This window comes from Miniopterus schreibersii, assembly GCF_964146895.1.
Source record: "Miniopterus schreibersii genome assembly, chromosome: 2".
Taxonomy (NCBI): Eukaryota; Metazoa; Chordata; class Mammalia; order Chiroptera; family Miniopteridae; genus Miniopterus; species Miniopterus schreibersii.
Window position 1 is genome coordinate 109,504,812 of NC_138102.1, and position 15,599 is coordinate 109,520,410.

The 15,599-nt window shown below is 40.8% G+C and overlaps 1 protein-coding gene across 6 annotated transcripts in view; it reads right to left on the bottom strand.

Annotated features, from left to right (window-relative positions):
- Positions 1–1,022: 1,022 nt before the first annotated feature.
- CRADD (CARD and death domain containing adaptor protein) overlaps positions 1,023–15,599 on the bottom strand; it is a 178,323-nt gene continuing 163,746 nt past the window's right edge. For 4 of the 6 annotated variants that reach the window (XM_081130907.1, XM_081130909.1, XM_081130910.1 and 1 more), the window contains one exon: positions 1,026–3,173. In XM_081130907.1, the coding sequence (XP_080987033.1) occupies positions 2,872–3,173 (302 nt within the window). In that variant the 3' untranslated portion in view covers positions 1,026–2,871. Of the gene's footprint in view, positions 3,174–15,599 lie in introns of all 6 variants that reach the window. The other 2 variants (XM_081130905.1, XM_081130906.1) reach the window with 1 other exon arrangement.

Consider the following 15,599-nt stretch of genomic DNA (forward strand, 5'->3'; position numbering starts at 1 on the left):
TCAGAGAAAGACAAATACAATATGATCTGATTTATAGGTGGAATCAAATGAACAAAATAAACTGAGGAACAAAATAGGACCATAGGCATGGATGCATGGAACAGACTGACAGATCTCAAAGGGGAGGGGAATAGGGGGACTGGAAGAGATTAGCCAAAGAATATATACATCTATATGCAGAGCCCACGAACACAGATAACAATGTGATGAAGGCCAGGGGTGGGCAGGGGTTGGGTGGAGGGGGGGAAATTGGGGGAGGAGTGGGGGACATCTATAATAGCATCAACAATAAAAAAAGAATTAGATGAAGTGGGAAAAAAGTGTGAGGGCATACTCATACATGTGCACATACTTGAATATGTACAAACACGCACACCCACACCCACACACCCACACATGAAACCAAACTGGAGCAAGACTTTTTTTTCGTCAGTGCCTACAAATGCTCGGCCACGTCATTGCACTCATTCAGGATAGTGATAGGAACAGGCAATCTCTGGAATTGTAGAGCCCTCTTCCATTCAAATACACATGGACTCCTTGCCAGCACAACACCTACCTGATTCTCTCGAGAGGTAGTCTGACGTCATGTAGCGTTACTCTCTGAGGCCAGAGGTAGAAATGAGGCAGTGATCTGGATGCTCCGTTCTTCCATTCTGCAAATCTTCTGCAAGAATGTGAGCAGGCCCACACAGGTGCAGCTGCCATGCAATACTGGAGACACCCTGTTCATTAAGGGCAGCGAGTCAGAGCTCTCTAATGGCCCCGGCAGCCCATGATGGGAACTTCATCATGACTTGTCTTTCACTGTTGACAGAGCACAGAAGTGTCTCTGTACATGACAGATTCCTTACAAATGGCAGGAAGGTGATCTAACTAATCATCCGACCCACCTCTAAAATGCCATCTAGTCAGACGCAGCAGAGCCCAGCTATACTCTCATCCATAAATGTGGTGAGAGCAAAAGCCAAAGCAACTCTCTGTTAGCAAACCCAGGGGCATGAATAGTAACATAACAAGTCCGTGGTTCAAAATGACAAGCAGTTTATTGAAGATGCCGTAGAAGTACAGTCTGCCACTGGATTCAGTGATGGGGCCAAAAGTATTAGAATTTTACAAAATAACAAATTAATGGCTGGGCTACAAAATGGAAAATTAGAGCTGATAAAACAGTAGACCATTCTGCTGAACTGTCTGTTGAACCGTGAAATTACTGATCTTTTTTAGTAAAGGGAATATGGTTGCCAGACATCCAAAAGGATGTTGTCAACACACCACTGTCATCTTTTGAGTACCCACTTCATGCTCAAGTCTACTACTCTATACACCTGACCTCAGAACGAAGAGAGAAAAAGGTATAATTTTCCCCCCTTTGAAACATCCTGCGTTAGGTTAGGATTAAGAAGTAGATTCTCTGATTATTCAGAAGGTCAAATCATAAATTGGGGATGTTCACCTGTCCCTCTCTTGATTGGACCACTGTAGAGTTAATAAAATCACATCACATTTTAAAGCTTAGCAAGAAACCGGGTAGTGACGCATCTTCCTACAGTGTGCTCAGCGTTAGCCACTTTGCAGCTTCGTCTGTGAACTGCGTCCAGGTTCAGCCACAGCAGCAGGTTAACAGCTACCATTTCCTGCGAGGTGACTGTGGACCAGACAGCCACTAGATGAGCCCTTGGCAGACATCATTCCTTCTATCATTCCAAACATCTTGGAGGTGAAGACAATCATTTCCTCATTTTAAAAATGAGGACACTGAGAGGCTCAGAGAAGTGAAGTAACTTATTCAAGGTGATGCTGCCAGCAGGCAGAGAGCAGGTCTCAGCTTCTTCAATGAGCACATATGGGAAAGGAGAAGCCACACGAGAAGTTGCAAAGGGCACCCAGGAACAGCGCTCCAAAGCACACAATCCAGTTCATTCGCCCAGGCCAACCACTAATCTCCCTGTAGGCGGAGGCTCACCCCTCCTGCCCAACTACTTCATAGGATTTTTGTGAGGTACAAATGAGATCCCATATGTGAAAAGCCTTGAAAACAGTAAAGCACTGACAAATAACACATATTATTAATAAAAGGACAGAAAGCTAAATCATACTCCTTAAGAGCATAACACTTCAATCATTAGGGCTTCAATGGAAAGACCAGAGCCCCTTCTGTCCAGGGACTAAATCCTTTAAATAAATGGTACAGGATTTCTTAAGCAATCTTTTAAAGATGAAGGGCTCATGTATACATGCTGGTACTTGAACTGGTCTTGCAGGGAGCTTTAGTGTCTAAAATTTAATGCAGACACCCTGCCGAAGCTATTTATCTTGACTGAAGAAAGTAACCATTTTCTTGTTGCTATCAATTCTGTTCCAAAGAAATGATAACTGTAAATTTACACCCTTAATCTATGCATATAAGAATGAGGAAAAAACAAATAACACTTTCTCATGAAAGGGCCACATTATATATAGTAATTCACTTTTTATTATCATCATCATCATTAATAGCAAAGTCCACAGTTCAGTTCCCAGGCAACGTAAAAGTGGATGTTTTATGCATAGGACACCTGCATGGAATGTGATAACAAAGTATAGTTTTGAGCCACTATGCTTTACCAGGCTACCAAAAGGTAACCCATACAATTAAAACCTTAACAATTAAGACAATGAAACCTTCACGCGATTAAAAATAATGAATTGTCAAGTCAATGTGGGAGATATGAGTAACCCAGCCTTTCAGGTAATGTCAAGTGGAAATCCTATTTTCTCCTTTCATCTAAGGATCATTAAAAAGAAATTACACACACACACACACAAAACTACCTGCCTGAGCATATGTGACTTGGGGATGCACTCCCTAGAGAGTTGATGGAGGCACCATCATTCCAACATGTGCTGGAGTACTGAGGGGTCCCCCTCCACGGCCTGGAGGCCCCTCTGCAAGCTCTGGAAGGTGGCCTGCTTCCCGTAGCGCTGCCTCCAGCGGACGAAGGCCTCCACCATCTGCGACTGCACGTTGTGGGGGTGGTTGGCCTTACAGCGGTAGATATCTGTCTGGGACAGTCCCAGAGACAGCACCATGGGCTCCCACTCAGGGCCCAGTCTCTGGGCCAGCTGGTTAATCTGCCGGTCTGATGGGGAGCTGTTGAGGATGTGCGGAGGAATGCCAGTTATCCGGTCATCTGGGGAGGAAAAAGACACCAAGGTGAAAAGAGCAAGCAAACACATCAAAAGGGGGCAAAAAGGAAAAATGTGGGGAGAATGGCATAGACTACCAAATGTCAGGGGCCAATTTTTCAGTCTTCTTGGGGGCTCCTCAGTATAAAGCCATAGATAGGGGCTTAGGAAATACCATTCAGCATCTATGAGGTCAGCATTTATTACCGAAAATTTGAAAACAAGAAAATAAAAATAACTAGAAATCCCACCAGAGAAATCAATTGATAATAACTGGATCTATTTCCTTTCAGTCCTCTCTCTATAAAAACATACATTTAGGATTACATCGCACATACTGCTTTGTAACATGCTGTTTGCACATCTCTCTCACCAGAGAGGCCAAGCAGGGAGTTCTGGGGGACCGTGAGGATGCCTACATGGGCCCCAGTTCCCTCTAGCACTGGCCAGTGGGAGCAGGGGTGACACTGTCTCCCACAGGACTGGCTAGAGGGTAACATACTAAACAGAACAGCTACTCTCTCCGGACAAACTTGAACATTACCAAGAAAAGTTGCAGCTTCTACCAGAAGCAGGAGCCAAGAAGGCTGCTGAGAAAAAATAAGACTTCGAGGCCATGAGGTAGCAGGTAGAGAGAAGAGCCAAGTTCACGGTTCCAGCACAGGCCAAGGAGGAGGGTTACCATCCTGGCAGAACTGAGAGGAGGAAAAGAAAGTATGTGCTGAGGACCTGACCTTGCCGTCCTAAACTGGATTCCAGTATCTTGGAGGCCAGTCTGCTGAGGAAGTCTGACCTTTAGTGAGTGACTATATGTTCCCAGCATATCCAATGAGAAGTGCCATCGGTTACACAGAAGGCCTTCAGAGGAAGGCAGTTAAAGCTAAGTCCTGAACATGGGAAGGAGCCCAGTGAAGGGAAAGGAGTGTATGTACCCTGTGCAGAATGAACTGCATATGCAAAAGCCCTGAGGCAGCAGAACATGGCACATTCAAGAAAGTGAAAGAAGTTTACTGTGGCAAAGTGCAGAGATTGAGGACTCCAAATATCCTAAATTATGGTGCTGGTTCCTGGTTAGGCCGGGACTAGAAGTGAGGTCTTCATATTCCTGGTTCAGACACTTTCTGTCACCAGCATCACAGGTCAATCCCACCTCACACTCACTAGCTCACTGTCCTGATTTATGAATTCAGTAAGAAGACAAAAGGTATCTTATTAGAATAGCTAATGTTTCCACTCACATGCCTTTGGCAGTTACCAATATGTTAGGCATGAGTTGTAAAATTATTGTTAAAGACTCTTTCCGGTGTTTATCGAGATTGTAACTTTTAAAAAAATGACTAAGGAGCAGTTAGAACAATGATACTACTGACCAATATTTTATATTAACAGTAATAATTTTATGGCTTTTATAAAAAATATGGGCTCATTAAAAAAATTCAAGCAACACAAAAAAAGTACGAAAAAGAAAACAAATCACCCAATATCCCACCATTGTACTTACAGTTGTTAAACATAATTTTGGACATATATTATTAGAAGAATAATATAACAGCTTTTTTCCTAAGAGTTATTTAATTTTGTTTTAATATAACAGAAGAAAAAGAAGAGAAACTAAATGGCTTTCTGATCTGCAGTTAAAATATTTAAAACACACACACATATGTATGAAAATTTAAGTGATATATTGCATGTTTTAACATTAATGCTCTATAATGAACACTTTATATTTCCTCTCCCTTTCCTCACACTTCTTGATTTTTGTTGCTTACATCATTTTTATTTTGCCAGGTGCATAACATTTATATGCTTCTGTAACAATAATACCCACCTCCCCAGTTGTTTAGTCCTAAAACTACAGTATAATGGTTTGAATGTTCACCGGTCTGTTTTTTGTTGTTACTGCTTTTTTAATCATAGAATTTCTACTCCTGAGTCTGTTATTTTGATTTGAGTCTTTGGGTTAATTTCATCATAGGGTAGTTTTTCTCAGGAAATGCTCATTGTTAGTATTTTCTTTTAGTTCTTTCAAATCAAGACTGTCTGCTATTGCCTTCACTGCTAAATAATAACTTAATATATACTTAAAATTGTTGTATTATATTATTTAAATGTTATACTTCTGAATTATAAATATAATTTTAATAATTTTATTCCTCTTACAAGTTTGTAGACCTTGCTCCTATTTCATGGTAGAGAATGTCGATGTGGAGAATTATGATACCAACTTGATATCCCCGTTTTATATAACTTGCTTTTTCTGTCTGCAGTCTATAGTACTGAAGCTCTAGACCAGGTATGTATAGATTGGTAATTTTCTCTCTGCTTTGCCAGGCATGTAGCATGATCTTGTGACCAAAGATTTAGTTCTTTCTCCCTTTCAGAAAAATCTTCTTGTGTTATATCTTTTCATTCTTTTTCTGCTTCATATGCTGTATGGCTTTGCCTATCCTCCACGGCTATCATTTTTCCTCTTACTGCTTTAACTCTCTGCGATGAGCTCCTGCCTTTCCCCATATCACTCATTTGATTTTCCACAATGTCTGTTCTTTTTTTTCTTGTTCAAATCTTGTATTTTTGTTCTCAATTTATTTTCTTGGCTCTTCAATTAGTCTTTTACAAATCCCATTTCACCTCACACCCATTAGATAGCTACTATCAAAAACCAGAAGATGGCAGAGTTGGTAAATGCTGTGCTGGCTTCCTCCCACAATCACATCAAAATTACAACTAAATTACAGAACCACCATCCTTGGCAACCAGCCAAAGACTAACTAAGCAGAAGTCCTACAACTAAGGATATAGAGAAGAAGCCATGTTGAGACTAGTAAGAGTGGTTGGAGATGCAAATGAGCTGGTCCCACAACCACAGTGTAGAGGTAAAGAAACAGGAGGAATATCTTGGCGAAGAAGATCTCCCCATAACAAAACGAAGGGGTACCAACCCCACACAAGGCTCTCCAACCCAGGGTTCCAGTGCTGGGAAGAGAAGTTCCCGTAACTTCTGGCTGTGAAAACCAGAGAGGATTTCAGCCGAGTGGGACAGAGGGCTGCTGGAGTCCCAGGTGTTCCTCTAGAAAGGCCTGCACACGGACTAACTAGCTCTGAGCTCCAGCACTGGGGCAGCAGCTGGAAAGACACCAAGGACACAAATTGTCTGGCTTCAAGGTGAGGGCTGGAGGGGCAGCTTTCTCCCCAACAGAAATGCTAGAAGATGCCATTGTTCCTGTGTTGAGTTCTCCCACAACAGTCTGCAGGCACAGGTGGGCAACAGGTCTGAATCTCCATCAATGTGGCTAACACCATTTGTCCCACCCTGGTGATTCCCTGAGACCCTGTCCCACCCAACTCATAGGCCCACCCAAGCTCCTCCAAGTAGCTTTTCCACACAAATGGCCAGTCTCAGTGTAAGCTATGGACTTTCCTAAAATCTTTCAAAGGTTAAAAAATCCCAAAGAAGCAGTGTCTGGCCTCAGTGTGCCCTGTACCTCTTTCTAAGTGACTCCAAACCTACCACCAATGGCAGCTGGTCTTGGTTTGCAGTTAGCCTCTCCCAAGCATGTCTAGGCCCACCACAAGTGACAGCCATCTGCAGGTAATTTTGTAGCTCCAACCAGGTAGTCCCAGGCTAGGCACAGGCAGTGGTTGACGTAGCCTGCACCAGAGCCCCTCCCAAGAGGTCCAGAACCAACATACCCAGTGGCTGGCTTCAGACCACACCAGAATACCACCTAATTAGCTCCAAAAAGACACCCAAAGAGGAGACTCAGCAGGCACTGCAGCCCCACTAAAATGAATCGGGCTCCATAGGGTTAGCCCCTACACAACAGCTCATCTGATATAGTGACTGCCATTCCTTGCAGCAAGCCAATCTGAGGATCAATCCCTTCCACTAATGAGCCAATAGCAATTAAGGCTCAACTACAACAGGAGGGCACACACAACCCACACAAGAGACACCCTTGAAGCACCTGGCTCAGGTGACCAGGGAGACTACGCTACTGGGCTCCACAGGACATCTACTACATAAGATCAATCAATCTGCCAAGATGGAAGACAGAGCAAATCTACCTAATACAGAAAAACAAACATAGGAAATAAACCAAAATGAGACCAAGAAACATGTCCCAAATAAAAGAACAGGACAAAACTTCAGAAAAAGAATTAAATAAATGGATACAAGCAATTGACCAAATGCAGAAGTCAAAACACTGGTTATAAGGATGCTCAAAAAACTTAGGGGAAGAGAAGACGAACTCTGAGAATTTTAACAAAGAGATATAAAACATAAAAATGAAGGTAGAAAACATAAAATAACCAGTAAGAAATGAAAAATACAATAATTGAAATAAGGAATATTATAGAGGGAATCAATAGCACAGTAGATGAAGCAGAGGACTGAATCAGCAATTTGGAAGACAGAGTAACAGAAAACACCTAAACAGAACAGTGGGGGAAAAAAATTTTTTTTTTAAATGAGGATAGTTTAAGGGATCACTGGGACAACATCAAGTGTACCAACACTTGCATCATAGAGATACCAGAAGGAGAATAGAAAGAGAACAAGAGATTGAAAATCTATTTGAAGAAATAATGACAGTATAGGGGGATCACTTTGTAAAGTATATGGTTGTCTAACCATTATGCTGTATACCTGAAACAGATATAAAGTAATATTGAATATGAACTATAATTAAAAATAAAGTTTAAACCCTGGCCAGTCTGGCTCAGTTGGTTGGGCATTATACTGTGGACCAAAAGGTTGCCAGTTTGATTCCCAGTCAAGGGCTCATGCCCAGGTTGTGGGCTCGATTCCTGGTGGGGGGTATGCAGGAGACAGCCAATAGATGTTGTGCTCTCACACTGATGTTTCTCTCTCTCTCCCTCTCTCTTCCTCTCTCTCTAAAAAGCAATAAACTAAAAAATAATGATGGAAAACTTCTCTAACCTGACAAAGGAAATAAATATACAAGCCCAAGAAGTACAGAGAGTACCAATCAAAATGAACCCAAAGAGGCCCACACCAAGACACATCATAATTAAAATGCCAAGAGTTAAAGACAAAGAGAAAATCTTAAAAGCAGCAAGAGAAAACCAGTTAGTTAGCTACAACAGAGCTCCCCTAAGACTGTCAGCTGATTTCTCAATATAGAAACTTACCAGGTCAGAAGGGACTGGCATGAAATATTCAAAGTGATAAAAATCAAGGACCTACAACCAAGATAACTCTACCCAGCAAAGCTATCATTTAGAATCAAAGGACAGATAAAGAGCTTCCAAGGCAAGAAGAAGCTAATCGAGTTCATCACCACCAAGCCAGTATTATAAGAAATGTTAAAGAAACTTCTTTAAAAAGAGAAAAAAAGATCAAAATATGAATAATAAAATGGCAATGACTACATATATATCAACAATTACTCTAAATATAAATGGATTAAATGTTTCAATCAAAAGACATACAGTGGCTAAATGGATAAGTAAACAAGACCCTTACATATGCTATTTACAAGAGACTCACTTGAGATAAAAAAACACACAGAGACTGAAAGTAAAGGGTTGGAGAAAGATATTTCATGAAAAGAAACAAACCAAAAAAATTTGGGGTAGAAATACTTAGACAAAATAGACTTTAAAACAAAGGCTATAACAAGAGATAAAGAATGACCTAGTGATTTTCCTTCCGAGTACTTATTCAAATAAACCCAAAAGACTAATTTAAAAAACATATGCATCCTTATGTTCACTGCAGCATTATTTACAATAGCCAAGATACAGAAGCAACCTAAGTGTCCATCAACAGACAAACAGATAAAGATGTGGTACATATACACAACGGAATATTACTTTGCCATAAAAAGAACAAAATTTTGCTGTTTCCAACAACATGGATGGACTTAGAAGGTATTATGCTAAGTGAAGTAAGTCAGACAGAAAAAGACAAATACCGTATAATTTCACTTATATGTGGAATCTAAAAAACCCCCAAATAAACAAACAAAACAGAAACAAACTCATAGATACAGAGAACATTTTGATAGTTGCCAGATGGGAAAGGGGTTGGGGAGATGGGTGTAAAAGGGAAAGGGATTAAGATGTACAAATTGCCAGTTATAAAAACAGTCACAGAGATATAAAGTACAGCATGGGAAATGAGGTCAATAATATTGTAAAAACTCTGAATGGTGTCAGATGGGTGCTAGACTTATTGGGGTGATCACCTTATAAGTTATATAAATGTCTAGTCAGTATGTTGTACACCTGAAAGTAATATAATATTGCATGTCAACTGTAATTTAAAAATTAAAGTAATTATTTACAAAAAACAAACAGAAAGTAACAAGTGTTGTGAAGATCTGGAGAAACTGGAACACTTGTGCACTATTGGTGGAAATGTAAAATGGTACAGCTGCTATGGAAAACAGTATGGTGGTTAAATTAAAAATGAAATTACCACCCTAGCCAGTTCGGCTCAGCAGTTAGAATGTTGGCCCTCAGACTGATGGGTCTTGGGTTTGATTCTAGACAAGGGCACGTACCTCAGTTGCAGGCTCGATCCCCAGCCCCAGTTGGGGAGTATGCTGGAGGCAACATATCAATGTGTCTCTCTCACATCAATCTCTCTCTCTCTCTCTCTCTCTCTCTCTCTCTCCAACTCTCTCTGAAAATTGATGGAAAAATATCCTTAGGTGAGAATTTAAAAAACTGGAATTACCATACAATCCAGCAATTCTACTTCTGGGTTATATATCTAAAAGAACTGAAAGCAATGACTCAAAGAACTATTTGTATATCTATTTTCATAGCAGCATTGTTCACAATAGCCAGGACGTGAAAGCAACTCAAGTGTCTATAAGGGATGAATGGATAAGCAAAACATGGTATATTATACATTAGAATATTGTACAGCCATAAAATGGAAAAAAATTCTGACCCATGCTGCAACGTGCATGAACCTTGGTATTATGAAACAAGCCAGTCACAAAAGGACAAATACTTTCTGATTCCATTCATATGAGGCACTAGAATAGTCAAATTCATTGAGACAGAAAGAATAATGGTTGCCAGGCACTGGGTGAGGGAGACATGGGGCATTGGTTTCATAAGTACAGAGTTTCAGTTTACAAGACGAAAGGGGTTCTGGAGGCTGGTTGTACAACAGTGTAAATGTACTTAACATTCCTGAGCTATATACTTTAAAATAGAAAAGAAGGTACATTTTATGCTATGTATATTTTACCACAATTAAAGATAAAAATTTAAAAAGAATCTCATTGTTTTATCATAACTACACTGAGTTTTTATTTCTACTGAATTGATACTGAGCTCTTCTATAGTATGAAATACTTGTGAGGTTGAGTTTTCTTGAATTGGGTTTCCTCTCAGACCAGGTTAGTTATGTTTATTTTTTGCAAGTCATGTTCCTTTCTTTCATTCCTCTGCTGTAGCATTTTCATAGTTGTGATGACACTTATCTTCTTCATCTTGTGCATACTTAAGTATCTCCATCGAAAACTTCTGTTTGCTCTCTTATAGTAAGTTGACATATCCTTCACACTCTGTTCACTTTATAGAGGACCTGTTGTCGTTCTCCCCTGAGCCACAATTTGATGTTGGCTGTTGCTTTCTGTGCAGTGTTTTGCCATAAAGGAGAGCTAGGACTCACTACGCCTGCTTTGTTGGGGGACCTATGCACTGCCCTCTTATGGAAGCTAATTAAATATCATACCAGATCTCGCTCTGCCTAGCCGGGGTGCACTCCCTCCTATGGCTGTAACTCAGCACAGAGACTAAGAGATAGCCTGCTCTGGGTTGCCTTCCTGCCTCTGCTGAAGGTGATTCCTGACATTTATGGAGGCTGTCTACTCACCTCTTTAGTCAAATTCTTTCCAAATTGATCTGTATTTGCAGGAACCCTCGCCTTCCTTTCCCAGTATTCCTTCTGAGGGGTTAGGGTGGGGTGTTTCCTTCATTGCCTCCCACTTTTCAAAGTATATAAGACTATCACAAAGCTGTGATTGTTTTTTTGTTTGTTTGTTTGCTTGTTTGGTTGGTTGACTACTGCTGGTGAATGTTTTTGTTTTAACTGCTTTTTGGTTCAGCTTATTGGGTGTTGGGGAGGGAGCATCTGTGATTCTGCTGCACTCTGTCATCATTCTGACTCCTGGTCAACTATTAATGCGACATATGCTTTGAGCCAATTAACTGGAAGTGAGGACAGTATTTGCTCTCACTCCTCTGCACTTTCAGGGTTACATATTCCTTATGAAAACTTCCACATGACTGGGAGATGACTAGTAGTCTGTGGACACAGACTGGAGCAAAGATAACTGGCACATAAACACACCCAGCCAAGAGCAAATCAGGTCCTCCAAGGAGAGCTTATACACATAAAGAGACAGTAACAGCTGTTTGTGCAGTCTGACCTCTATCTGGAAATGTATCCTCATGAGGCCCTTCTAGCTTGTGAGTTCTGCTGAATACCAGCTTACTTAAAAATGAAAGTCCTAAGGCTTTAGTGTCAACTCCCAAGGATATACTACATAAAATCAGGTCAAGCTATAAATTAATCCACTGTGACCATCTGGCTACAACTATTTCTCAAAGCTCAATGTGCATATCACTAGTGGTATGCAAGCTGATGTCAGGTGGTACGTGGGTGAACATTCTGTATTAGAACAGTGATGCATCTATTTTTAACACTATAAGAAAAGTATAAATAGCATTTCAAACTCATGATTGCAAGGATTAAGTAAATAAAAAATCAAATACAGAATGACAAAAAGTAAACAAAAAGGAAAGTAAATTTAAAAAATAAAAAGTAAATTTAAAAAGGATTAAATTAGCGGCATAAAGATATGGCAAAAATTGTACAAGTAGAACCCAAAAGATTAAAGTTTGGGAAGTCTAGTGTTTCTCAACAATTGCACCACTGGCATTTTAGGCAGGACACTCCATTGTGCAGGGCTGCCCCCAGTGCATAGCAGGGTCTTTAGCATTGCTGACCTGCACCTACTAAGTGCTAGTAACATCCCCCAGCTCAGCCTGAGCACACATGTCTACATACCCTGGGGTGAGGCAGTATTACGCCTGGTTAAGAACCACCAGACACTGTGACATAAGAATATTCAACTAGTTTTTTAAATTCTACGCAAGGAGTTAAATCCTTTTATACTGACAAAATGTTCTCCCTTATATAGGTCATAAATGTTTCATCCAACCCTTTAATCACATTCTCAATGAAGTTAAAATTCACCTGTTTCAAAAGGATCAACATTCTCTGACAAACCTACCTACCACAATGAAGCCAGAGAGCCATCTGAAGGGAGGAACACTCCCACTCCCATATCCCCCATCTCCTCATTTACTCCATCACCTCTACCTCCCCCTTCTTTTTGGTCACCACATGAATGAAAGCAGCATAGTGTTCCCCTTTCTTTCTCCAACTATCTCTTCCTCCCTCACTCAATAGCTGCTCTGGCCTCAAACCTAAAAGTCTCCTTTCCAATTCCTACTGTATTTAGAGTCAGGTCTAAAAGATCCATACAACTTTCCTGTTTCTTAAATGACATTGCTGTCCCCCAAGCTCCTTATGGGCAGAGGCTTCTACTTCTGTACTCTCCTTTTCAACCTTTAGCTCCTTGCTAAACACAAAATAGAACACAATGTATACTTTTTCAGCAATTGATATTTTTAAAACAAAAAGTTACTCCAAGTCGAGTTTCCCACTCTCTATGTGGACAGCACTCCATGGTCCATCTTGGCTGGGTATAGGTTCTCCAGTGAAGAAGAGTCCACGGGCCCAGCATCCTGTAGACCTCCCTCTTTTACCCTGTATCCTATGATATGTGGCTTAGCAGTGACCTGAGAAGTGGAACTATACAGGGTTCAAGAGCACAGTTCAAAGACCTGAAGACCATGGAGTAAAAGAGACTCATCAGACATGTAAACAGCTGCTAGAAAAGTCAGATAAATCTGCAGTCACGGATCTAGAAAAACAAAGTTTTTTTTACCATAAAACTCCTTTTACTTCAGTCTTTTTGTGATATAACTAGAGATGCTGTAAGCATATATGAATTCTTTATAAGAGTGACTCAGTTGGACATGGGGTAGCACTTTTAAAAACTACATACATTCCTTTTGGAGAGCCTGGTAATATAATACCCTCCCCAACTCACTGCTGCAGTGAGCCACTGTCACTGATGGAAGTGTCATATGCTTCAGGTTTACTGGGCCAAACCCTCCCCCCAAAAAACCAGTTGAGCTAAGGGATATTTTCCCTTTCTAGCACAGTCACTTTTTGGAAGTAAAAGGCTAACTTCTGCTTGAGAACATTTAAGGCTTCTGCTCAGGTGAATGGTAATGTTCCATTGACCAAAGCAAGACATGGCCAAGTTCAAGACCAATAGGATAGAGAATTAAATCTTCTCACAGGGTGAGAGGAGTGAAAATTTGCTAAGCAATAATCTATAAGCACTCACAAGTATACTAATAAATTTTAAAAATCTAGGTGAAGTGATACATTACTGGGAATATATAAGATGTCAAAATTGGTGCAGGAAAAAAATAGAAAATTGAATAGACCAAAGTATTAAATACATTGAAATGGCAATCAAAATCCTCCCTTGCTAAAAGAGCCCTAGGCCCAGATTGTTTTACAGGTGAGCTCTACAAACGTTCATGAGATATTAAACTTCCAATTTTATATAAGTTTTTCCAGAAAGAAAAGCTATATATCCCATTTTATTAAGCTACTGTACTTTTTATTCCAAACAGGATAAGGAGAATATAAAAAAGAAAAATCACAGGCTCATTTTGGTTATGATTTTTGATGCAAAAATCCTAAATATTAAGTAACTGAGTAAAAAAAACTTTTAAAAATAATAGATCATGAACTAATAGAATTTATTCCAAGATAACAATAATTTCAACATCATAAAAATTTATCAATTAATTCAAGATATCAATGATCTAAAGACAAAAGTCATTATTATCTTAATAGATGCAAAAAAAAAGCATTTGATAAAATCTGACAGCATTTATTATTTTTTAAAAGTCTTTAATAATTAGGATTATAAGGGACTTTTTTAACTTGGCAAAGATGGTAAAAGCCTTCAAAAAGCATTTGGAAACAAGACAAGGATACCCACCATCACCATTACTGCTGAATACAGTAGTGAAGGGATATCCTGACCAATGTTATAAAGAAAGAAAAAGAGGAGGATCCAAGGTGGTGGCAGAGTAGGTGGATGTTACACTCACTTCTTCCCAACAGCAAACTGAAATTATAGCTAAAATACAGAGCAAGCAACCTGAATAATCAACTAAAGACTAGCTGAAGAGAAGTCTTATAACCAAGGATTACAGAAGAAGCCACAATGAGACTGGTAGGAGGGAAGGAGACTCAAAAAGGGCTGGTCCCAAATCCATGTGTGGTGGTTAAAAATTGGGAGGGTTATCTTGGCTGAAGAGGTCCCCACTGAGCAGCAAAGGTCCCAGCCCCACACTGGGCTCTTCAGCCCAGGGTTCCAATGCCAAGAAGAGAAATCCCCATAACTTCTAGCTGTGAAACCAGGGGAGATTGTGGCTGAGGAAGCCAAGTGCTGCTGGAGTCCCAGATGTTCCTCTTAAAGGGCCCATGAACAGACTTATTCGCTACAGACTCTGGGGCAAGAGCTTGAAAGACTGAGGAACTGAACTGTCTGGCTTCAAGGAAGGGCAGGAGGGGCAGCTTTCTCCCAGACAGAAGTGCTTGCAGAAGCCATTGTTCCTTTGCTGAGACCTCCTCCTGTAGGCACAGGGGGCATCACATCTAAGTCTCCAACAACCTGGCTAACACTGGTAGCCCCACCCTAGTGATTTCTTGAGTCCTCACCACATCCAATTGCAGGCCCACCCAAGCCCCTTCCAGGGCTTTTCCATACAAACAGCCTATCTTGCCTAGTACTGTGAACTTTCATGAATCTCTCAAAGGTTCACAAACCCCAAATAAGTAGCATCTGGCCTCAGTGTGCCCATACTTCTTGTTAAGCAGCTCCAAGCCCAGCACCACCAGCAGCTGACTCAGTTCACATCTTAGCCTCTTCCAGGAACCTCCAATCTCAGCACAAGTGGCACCCATCTGTAGATCACTTTGTAGTTCATACCATGTGACACTGGGTAGTGTACAGGCAGAGGCTGACCTTGGCCTGCACTTCCCAAGAGGCCCCAGAACCAATACATCTGGTGACCAGCCTCAGACCACACCAGAGAACCACCAACCATCTCACAAATGACATACTCAAAGGGCAGGCTGAGCAGACACCAGAGCCCTATTAAAGCAAATCCTGGTCTGTACAGTGAGCCCCTGAACAACAGCTCCTCCACTGTAGTCACAGCCAGTTCTCACAACCAACCAGCCCGGGCAATCCCTCCCACTGATGTGCCAACAGCAATCA